The 10,683-nt window shown below is 35.9% G+C and overlaps 1 protein-coding gene across 1 annotated transcript; it reads left to right on the forward strand.

The window, feature by feature from the left end:
- The first annotated feature begins 5,493 nt into the window (after positions 1–5,493).
- Positions 5,494–8,350, forward strand: LOC124408071 (esterase E4-like). Its single transcript, XM_046884734.1, has 7 exons — positions 5,494–5,705; positions 6,088–6,226; positions 6,325–6,670; positions 6,820–7,182; positions 7,537–7,697; positions 7,781–8,091; positions 8,176–8,350. The coding sequence occupies exons 1-7, from the start codon at positions 5,494–5,496 to the stop codon at positions 8,348–8,350; spliced, it is 1,707 nt and encodes a 568-aa protein (XP_046740690.1).
- Positions 8,351–10,683: the final 2,333 nt, after the last annotated feature.

The following is a 10,683-nucleotide window of genomic DNA, read 5'->3' on the forward strand; positions in this document are numbered from 1 at the left end:
ATCGGTAAAATTAACCGAAGGAAAATTACTTAATCGATTCACATGAAGAAAAAACATACCTACTGACAAACGAACGACACGTGCCAAACAATAACGAAAACTAAAATGTTAGTGAATTAAAATTACAACATTAATAACAGTTAGTGAATTATTGAACGCAATTATAGCTGATAAGAAAGAGGGAAAATAATATCCAATCACAACAGTACGTACCATAACGTAATACTGTATGCAATGCTTTAACTGTACTATCATCATTATTATCATTATTATCATTATTATACGTAAAGTAGAGAGTCGCACAGCTACAACGTAACAGCAGATCATCATACGGCGGTTTTCAATATCAGAGATTGCTTCTTGTTAGAATTTCATTCGATTTCCCTATTTTCCAACAAATTCATTCGTAATTAATTTTTATTTACATTACTTTTTTCAATTTTTATCACGGTAATCGCACGAAGCTTATACGTGAAATTGTTTCAAGTAATCCGGACATTGATGCCACTGTATAATGACAAATAATGGATAAATATAATATCTGTCCGTAAGCTGTGATAGATATAAGCGTATCAACAATCTGAAAAAAAAAAACATAAAAAGAAAATAAAATGAAAGGAGGAAAAGAAACGAAAACCAAAAAGGGAGAGTTAAGCAAATAAAAACAATAATCGTAACCAAATATCGATTCATCACGTGGACAAAAATGTATTTGTATAATATAGGACGTATCTTTATATTATATAAACAAAATTTAAAATCGAAAATTATTTTAATTATTTTAATTTTAGTTATTTTATTATAACGATCCATATAAACTTATTACTATATATACATGTTATATATACATATATACATATGTATACACATATTCTAACGATATTGAAAACCGCATTATTTAAACGATGTTTCACATATTTCGGAAAAAGTGAAAGGCGGAATATCGAGCTCTTACCCCACGCCCCAAAGATTCATTACTTTAATTTCTTGTCTTCTACGAACAATTTTCTACTTTTTAATTATCGTAAAATTGCGGGAAAAACGGAGAGAGGATTGGACAAGAGATGCGCACGTTATAGATGCTGGAAATCGAAGTCGAGTAATAGCAGGGAGTTGGAAATTCGCGTTCATTCGCTAAGTGGTTCGGAATGTTACACTGGAAATACTCGATTGAAGTACATACCTGTATATAGGTACCGATGATAGTAAAAAGTACTAAAAAGAGTATCTACGAAGCGTATAAGAGAGTCTTCACGTAATAACGGAAAAATTTTGCTCGAAATATATGTAATACGTAATAGAAATGGACCTCGTAGCCGATGATGATCGTTATTATTATTATTATTATTATTAGCAGAGTTTCAGAGACGATAGAAATGTATATGCATGCAACTGCGATGAAATGCGCCAATTTCGTAATTGGACTATCGCTGTTGAATCTAAGAATGCTGATTGTGAGCCGCTGCACTTAAAATGTGCCGAAAAGATAATTCAATGAGGATATCAATTTTTAGATAACAATTCGGGAGGATTCTGTAACTGTAATATCTGAGAATGGAATTATTCGAAGACTTGATTATAGAGTTACGAATATATATGCGTGAGTGTATATATGTATATTGTATGTGTATAGTAATAGTTATGTAGATCGATAATACGATGATGAAACACTCCCGTGACTAACGAAGTGTCTGAATGCCAGTGATTACAATTGTAAATAGTAAGAATAACGGTAATATTAATGTTAAATTAATCGGAGGAAAAAGTAACGCAATGGCGATAAGAATTTTAGTTGCTTACGTGCATTATACGTGATATATATATATATATATATATATATATATATATATATATATATATATATATATATATATATACACACATTAGGGTGGGCCACAAAAATGATTGTTCTTTTTTCGTTAGTCACTGTGAAAATATCGTTCAAAATAATGGAAAAAAAAAATCTGTCAAACTTTGAGCTCTTAATAATAGTAATCAGAAATACCTATTTGCGATTTTCCATTTTCCGTTTAAACAATACTGGAATTTTTTTTCGTCATCTTGAACGATATTTTCACAGTGATTAAGGAAAAAAAATATTTCTTTTTTTTTAACCCACCCTAATATACACACACAGGCATATATAAATGAATGTAGAAGTATCATAAGGTATTGCGATGAATAATATACGTATAGGAAAGTTATCTTATTTCGTTATCATTCGCATTTCGAAGTGATTGGCAAGAAAGACTTCATTTTAGGTGTTTCTAATTTTTGATGAATTTTATGTATTCGTTATATGTAATTTTTTCGATACGTTTGATTGCATTCTAAGCCAAGATGATTTTGCTACGTGAGACGATTAAAAGAAAGATAATTTTCTTATGATTTGCGCGAAATTTAGCGAGTATATTGGATATAGGTATAATAATGCTGCATATAAATATTGTAAACTAAAATGCTCGTCTTCGGTATTAGATGTATACGAGAAATTTGTTTTGCGGAGTTTTGTGTTTTATATTCGGTGTGTATGATTTAAATATCCCTCGGTTTAAGGGTTGCGAAAATACATAATTAGGCGTGACTAGTGAATGAAATTTTCTAGTTCATCATCTGTCCCCGTCAGCCGTCAGAATTGTTTGCCTATGAAGTCATAGAGTATAAATTGAGGGGAGTAGATAAAAAATCGCGTAGATCCTATCTAGACGAACGGTGAATAATCTTTCATACAAACAATTGATCGGTACTTAAACCGTTGCTGCAACGACACTTGTACTACGAAATATAATAATAATAATATAATTATTACTGCGAGCTGAGAGAACGCGAATTGGAAGGGAAAAATTATATCTGCAATTCAACCCCAGGGTGGAGGGTGCACTGCGATTTACAACAGTGCACGTTACTATTAAAAAGGTGTATGTGTATAATAGAGTGTGTTTAAAAAATATAGGCGACACGGCGACGGCTCACTTACATTTACGATTAGATAAGCTCGATACCTATAAATATAATAAATAAATATATATATATATACACATATGTTAGGGTGGCTCTTATTTAGGGTGTTGTCGAATTTTTTTTCGGCCCACCCCTCAAATCTACTCCAAATAATTGGAAACCAAGCCCAAAATTTTTTTCACTGTTCGTTTCATCCAGAGGGTGTGCAATTCCTGCGGTTTGCTTGGTAAAATGATGTGAATTTGTTATCGAATAATGTCATCAATGCCCACTAAAATCTTGCAGTTATACATTTTTTTGAACATTAATAGTCTAGCAATAAAATTTATACTGAGAATGTGGAAGAAGTTCGTGTATTTTATACGGTGAAATCAGACAGGTTACAGTTTAGGTGAAAATTTGAAAAAATTAGGGAATTGTTGTTAAATTATTTAGAGTGGATTTGGGGTGGTCTAAAATGAATTCGGCAACACCCTAAAAGAAGAAGCACCCTAAATTATATGTAATATGCGCAGAGAGGTGTGAAACTTGAATCAAAGGGGCCTTGATTCAACGACATTTCTATTGAAGGATAAGCACGTAATATATACCTAACATAATGTATGTTGCATAATACTGTAATCTTGTGTTTATAATTTTAATAAAATATTACCAAGTTGAGCCGCGTACACCTACTTCTTACATACAGTCGCGTTTTCGAAAAATATTCGCGTATAATGAAAAGTCGAGTAGGAGATAAGCAATTTATAATGAATATGGGCACTGCCATTACTGTGCAAAAAAAAAAAGAATAGTCCACTTCATTTGCCAAAGGGCTGCCTGTATTTGAGGGATGAAAGAATACCAATGCAATTGACTCTAGGGTCCGATATCTGGTTAAATTCATTTTCGTTGTCAGAAAAAGCAAAAATGGTTCTCTTCTGGAGTATATTTTGCGAAATTTTAATAATCGGGCGTTTGTTAATTATGTACAATTGTCCATCGGTTACACAGCTGTTGTACAGAGAGAAAAAAATTCAGGCTGTCCAAATACATATTTTCAAGATACGCTACCACTGGCATTATTACCATAATTTTGTACACGATAATGTGACATTGAGCACGATACGGTTAGAGTCATGTGGGGCAAGTGTACGCAGCGGGTAAGTGTACGCAGGTTGCTTTTTTATAAAACCGTTGGCAGTAGAGTAGGGGAACTGACTGTTTTCAGTAATCATTACGACGTTGGACAAAAGACTAGAGTTTTGTCTGACAAGGTTACGTAGTTTCAGTAATATTGGTAAGTGAAATTTTTGGTTATAATTCTTACGATTTTTCTTGATTTTCAATTAAAATACTTTTATATTCATGTTGCGGAAATCAGCATTGATTGTATCTAAGTATGCTCAGTTATGTATCTAGTTTTATTCATTACACATTGAAACTTGGTAAAATGACGCAACAATGCTTAATTTTACACTAATTCTGTACAGGCAGTTTGGGGTAAGTGTGCGCATAAGGTTGTGGGGTAAGAGTACGCATCTTTCAGACGGAGAAAAGGTAAAAAATCAATAATTGCTACTGACAGCCCGTTTAAATTAGAGTTAGAAGAAAAGAGTCAGGAAGAAGAAGAAGAACAAGTAGCCATAAAAAAGCGGCGTTTAGAATTGAAACAAGAAAAAGCTTATAAAACTATTAGAAATTCTAAAAAAAAACAAAGAAGATTGATACTACCAAAGATAAGACTGTTAAAAGTAAGGCTAGTCAGGAAAAAGAGTCTAAAGAAAATGATTATTTTTGCGCGTTGTGTGGCGAAGAATATGTTGATCCACCTATCGAAGATTGGATCCAATGTAGCTCATATCATAGCTGGTGGCATGAACAGTGCACTCATTATCAAACAGGTAGTTTTATATGTGATATATGTTCAACTGATAGCCTAAGATTTTATTATAATTTGATAAAAATAATCTCGTGTTAATTTACCTCGTTACAAAAATGTTAATTACTTCAAGCTTTATTCTCGATATAAATTGAGATAGATAGTATTTGTGAAAGTATCTATTTATTATATAGATATTAGAAATAAAATAAACTATGGTAAATATAGTTTAACTATATTTAACAAGCTACCGTTTAAGTTATTATAAGTGCGTGCACTTACCCGCAGTGCTGCGCACTTATACCCCGATATTGGGGTAAGTGTACGCATTCTGACTAAGTTTTATTTTAATTGTTTTCTGAAATTACCATTAGGTAAACTTTATTTCAAGTTGTGTAATTGATAAATTAATAAAGTCTTTAGATAAATAAATTTTTTCCAATTTATTTCATGCAAACATTATCATTTTACGATAATTAAAAAAAAAAAATGCGCACTCTTGCCCCACACGACTCTACTCCTTTTCAAATCGATAACGACAATTGTTATACTCGAAGTCTAATAGTGGTTTATTGTATTGTGTAGTATATCTAGTGTATTGTATATTTATAGAGGTGAATTGACGTGCTCCTTTGCTTTGTATTATACACGAAGCAAAACGCGAGAAGACGATGTCGTCGTGCCTGAAAGAAGGTTCCCTCCTGGTCTTATTTGCAGTGATTTTCTTCTCTCTGATCTGTACTTTGGCGGGGGAAAACCATGGACCTGAAGTGACAATTTCTCAGGGAATCTTGCAAGGAAAGACAATGACGACACGCTATAATCGACGTGTATCAGCTTTTTTGGGGGTTCCTTACGCGCAACCACCGACTGGGAATCGCCGGTTTGTAAAATATGTGAAATTTCATAATTATTTGCACCGATTAGTCTGAAATTTGAAATTTATTACGTTACGACACGATGTGACATGCAACTGTTGATACCACAACATCGACGACCCAGCAGAACGAACCTCAGAATTTAATTAAAAAAACAATGCATCTCTGAATTCGGGTCAACGATTAACATCATATCTGAAATTAGCATTTTGTTTGAAGAAAAAAATCCGAATCTGCGACACTCAAGGATACGTGCTACTTTTCATCAAATATTAGTGATGGTTAAGGTACAAAATGTGGTTAAGATCCAGTTGAGTATCGAAAAATGTTTTTCCTACGTTTGGAGCAAAATCCAATAAATTCTTAACGCGTTTTTTTACCTCGTAGATTTGCAAATCCAGTGGCAGCTGATGGTTGGAATGGGATTCGAAATGCAAGCGTCGATTCGAATAAATGTCCTCAGGTCTCAGGCGACGATGTAGTGGGGGATGAAGATTGCTTATATCTGAACATCTACAAGCCGGAGGTGATTTCGGATTGGGAATAACGTAGCTTATTCGTTCAAATGATGAAAATTTATAAATAGCTTGATATATCAGTTTAATAAGGTAATTGTGCATTTAGCTTTCTGAAAATACAACCTCACGACTACTCCCGGTGATTGTGTACATTCACGGCGGACAGTTTATGAGCGGAAGCGATGTTTCATTGGTTTACGGCCCGGAATACCTCCTCGACAAAGATCTGATTCTGGTAACCTTAAACTATCGCCTAGGAGTGTTAGGATATTTGAGCACCGGTGACACGGTGGCTTCTGGAAATTGGGGCTTGAAGGACCAGGTCCTCGCCCTAAAATGGGTGCAGAGTAATGTAAAGTACTTTGGCGGCGATCCTGACGAGGTGACGTTGTTTGGTCAAAGTTCAGGTGCGGCTTCAGTTCATCTTCTGACAATGTCCGATGCCACGATTGGTAAGAACAAGTTACGTCGAAGCTCCAATACAAAACGTGCTTCTGGTGAGGTTTTATTTCCTGGCAAAGTGTCTTCAGCCAAATTATGACGCGTCAAGGCCCATGGCATTCAAGATGAAATTTGGTTTACCTGTTTTCTGCTTCTGCAGGGCTCTTCCACAGATACATTACAGATAGTGGATCCGCCCTTGGGGCATGGGCTTACAAACCAAGTGGCCTTTATAGTGGCCGAGCATTTGACCTTGGTAAATATGTTGGCTGTTCCAATACATCAACGGATTCCCTGATTGAATGCTTGCGGACGGTCGATTTCTTCGACATCACAGCCTCTGATCAGGAACTCTACCTTTGGCAATCATACCCGTCAATTTTGTGGGTCCCAACTGATGAGCCAGATATTGATGGTGCCGTTCTTACTGATAGTCCACAAAATTTAATTCGCGATGGTCGGGTTCAAGATTTGCCTTGGCTTTCAGGTGTTTGTCAAGATGACGGATTGGTTGAGTCTATCGGTAAGTGTACATAGCTACCAAGTAATAATCTGGATTTCTTAGCTGTTCTTGGCTTGATTGACTTGATCCAAGTGAATTGATTCATTTCAAAACCTACTTATGTGCGTCTTCGTGAATGATCTAATACCTACTTCTGAAATCCTGTGTCGATTGCCAAATCTCATGCTGCTTGCGTCTAAAAACGTGACGTGATTTCTGGTACGGTGTATACAAAAGCTCAGGCGTTTTTTTTCTATGCTTTCTGTTTGGAAATAACTGGAAAAATTGTAGCAACTTTTATGTCCAATTAGGAGTGATTGCAAAGTCTGTATCGTTTTCAAACCTACTATCAAACTTCTTTCACATTGCTATCAGCTTTTTATCAAAATGAGACTCTGCTTGATGACTTTCTGGCAAACTTTGACTGCGCCTTACCTTCTGTTTTAAACTGGAACCATTTACCGGGTTGGGGAGCCGCTTGGGTTGAACCCATCAAATCATACTATTTCAACGATTTCAAAGCCGACAAAAACGTGGTGAGTAACATGGATATTTCGATTGCATTCGAAAGTTCGATTATTTTTAAATAGTATCTCATTATAATTTTGTTATTTGGCAGATACTCGCAAACCTAACAGTCCTCCTGACTGAGATTATTTTTCACTATCCGGCGTACGATGCACTCCAACAGCAGTTCGCAACGAATGTGAATCCACAATATTTTTACAACTTCGATTACCGTGGTGCACTCAGCATGTCGTACGTGTATAGCGGCACTACAGTGGACTACGGCGTGGCGCACGGTGATGATCTAATACACCTCTTTCCACGGACGCAAACATTTTCGAGTTTCAACGAAACTCGAAGTAAAGAAGATTACGAAATGGTGGACATCATGGTGGAATTGTGGACGTCTTTTGCTATCGAGGGGTAAGCTGATTTGACTATCAAACATGAGAGTAAATTTTTTAGTAGCGATCATTCCAAAACCTAAATTAAAAAACATATTTCCAGGAAACCCACGACTTCGGCTTTTGGCAACGACACCAATTGGGAACCGTTTTCAATCACTAAGAACAACAACCTTCGCATCGGAAATAAATCCGATCTGACACTCACCGTTGAATACTCCTATTTTAAAGAACGCCTGCAGTTCTGGGATGAATTGTTCTCTAAAGTAAAGTTATAAATCAGTATTCTGCGTTTCTTCGATCCAGCACCTTGTCATAAAATTCTGGAATGCATTCCATCTCTTTTCTCCACGTTGACGAGGTCTTCGCATTTTGTTTTTATCACTACGGGGTCGTGATTTAATTCAGTGCAATTTATGCTGATGGTACATGTTGTCACCTTTGTTGAAAGCAAAACGAGAAGACTAAAATAACGAATGAATAAAAACCTGTGGAACAACATTGTATGGCCCGCAAGCAGCATTTATCCCCCTTCCGTCTCAGTTCGACAATTTTGTCGCTCATCAAAATCAATTATTAATAATATTCAACATGTAATAAGATGTCCTGAGTGACTATCAATGCACAGTCCAAACCCCTAGACCTTGAAAAGCGTTTTCGCAGATTTCTCTATATGTATATCTTTTGGATCCGATTAGATATCGATTTAAAGTAATGAATCGACACGTTGGCACTATGAATGAGCTCAACCGTGAACCATACAGTGAGTATGGATTATGAAGTGTACTTCCATTACGAGATTGGATGTGATGGTGTCGTGCTATGCAATTCAATGTCTTTATCTAGCATTGTTACCAAGAATGTATCGTCCTAAATGCAATGCTAAACGAGTAAATATTGATTAATCGTGGATTAAAATTCTCCAAGAACTTCTGCATGGTACGACAGGCGCACAAATGGAGATAGAATGGTACAAATGGATGTAGAAAAAGAAAAAATGAGCGCCATGAATAAGGAAAAAAATTAATCCACTGTTCGCAGCGATCGAGACTGAGCACAGCGGATTCCTCTCGCGAAATGACGTCGATATGACGCTTGAATGAATCGATTTCAGCATTTTTCCAAATCCGCGAAAAAAGAACTGAGAAAATCCTGAAGGATTTTTTTGACTCAAAAATTTTTCGTCTCGGAATCGATTCACTGGACTCTTTTCAGAGTAATTGAACGACGAGGATAACGAACCAGACCTTCAAAATACCGTACGACGAACAGATGAGCAAATTCGAAGAAAATACGAATTTATTTATTTACTTCAATCCAGGCTACGAACAAGTGAAAATACAATATCCTATGCAGCCTGCCCTGCAGATTTACGTAACAACTATATGCATGTCGAAACTCGAACGGAACATACAAACTACCATCAAAGCTATTTCTTATCAGATTTTGCATATTCGGTTCAAGATGATGTATATTGTACTTATTGTTCCCCGTATGATAGTAAGATTTCTGATGTGATGTTTGATCACAATTTTTTCATTTTTTTTCGTCCTACAATTTATTACTACTTGACAGTTTGATGCGGATTTATACACTGACACACTAACACTTGTACTAGAATAAGAAAACTTTGAATAAAGTGCAACTTCCTAAAAACGATGTGTGATTCTTTTCCCCACCTCTTGGAGAACCAAGCGCATGATTCTACGTGTTTCGGTGGTAACTTTGTAGATGCAAGTGAGTGGTGTGGGCTAAGAATTCGATTCGCGAAATCACATTGATCTTGAGCATGAAAAACTAAGAGAATCAATTGCACCATTATCGGAAATCGTTGGAATTTCGAGAAGGAATCTGAAAAGGTAATAGTTCCTTGTTTGAGCGAAGAATGTTTCATCGCATATTCGATTTGTATAACACTTTATGAACTAATTGGATATCAGAAAATGCATAGAGTAATCGGAAATTTCGTAGAACCGACAGCAGTGAAGTAACGATAGGAGTCTATCGTTTTTCGGCTGAAGATCTTGATCTTGATTGATTGTTGGAGCCGGAAAGTTTCCGTATCGAAATCGTTCGTATGACCTTTTCTAGATTGATGGAACGCCCAGGAACTCAGAAATAACAGCAAAAAGAGAGTAGAACCAACATCAGAAAAATAACGACGCAAAGACCAGCAGCAGAAAAATTGAGAAATTACGTGTTCCGTTTTTTGGCTATATCTTTTAATCCGTGAGTCAATGGGTATTATTGAAGCAACTAATCGATATCTCTCGCAAAATTACGTCGGAATAGAGCCTCAAAGATTTTATTCCAGCACTTTTCATAATTGTCGAAATTTTCGCCAAAAATCCAAAGCGGTAAGCCTTACCTTTTTGCTCATTTTCGGAGCCAAAAATTTCTCGTCTTGGAATCGACTTGCATGACCATTTATAGAGTAATTCGACCCCCAGGAACTCAGGAAACACATAAAAAAGAGCGTCGGACCAACAGCAGAGAAATGACGACAAAAATTTTCAGTTTTTCGGCTGTAACTTTTGATGCGTTGCTCGCAGCGTATTGGGACTGCGCTCAAACGATTTCTCTCGCAAAATTACGTCGGAATAGAGCCTCA

The sequence above is a fragment of the Diprion similis genome, chromosome 7, assembly GCF_021155765.1.
Source record: "Diprion similis isolate iyDipSimi1 chromosome 7, iyDipSimi1.1, whole genome shotgun sequence".
NCBI classification, from domain to species: Eukaryota; Metazoa; Arthropoda; class Insecta; order Hymenoptera; family Diprionidae; genus Diprion; species Diprion similis.

What these genes read in the sequence shown, in the direction of transcription:
- LOC124408071 (XM_046884734.1), top strand. Translation starts at nt 5,494, where the DNA reads ATGTCGTCGTGCCTGAAAGAAGGTTCCCTCCTGGTCTTATTTGCAGTG. An exon ending in TGAACATCTACAAGCCGGAG is followed by an intron (nt 6,227 to 6,324) that starts GTGATTTCGGAT and finishes TTGTGCATTTAG; the next exon opens with CTTTCTGAAAATACAACCTC. An exon ending in AATGTCCGATGCCACGATTG is followed by an intron (nt 6,671 to 6,819) that starts GTAAGAACAAGT and finishes CTGCTTCTGCAG; the next exon opens with GGCTCTTCCACAGATACATT.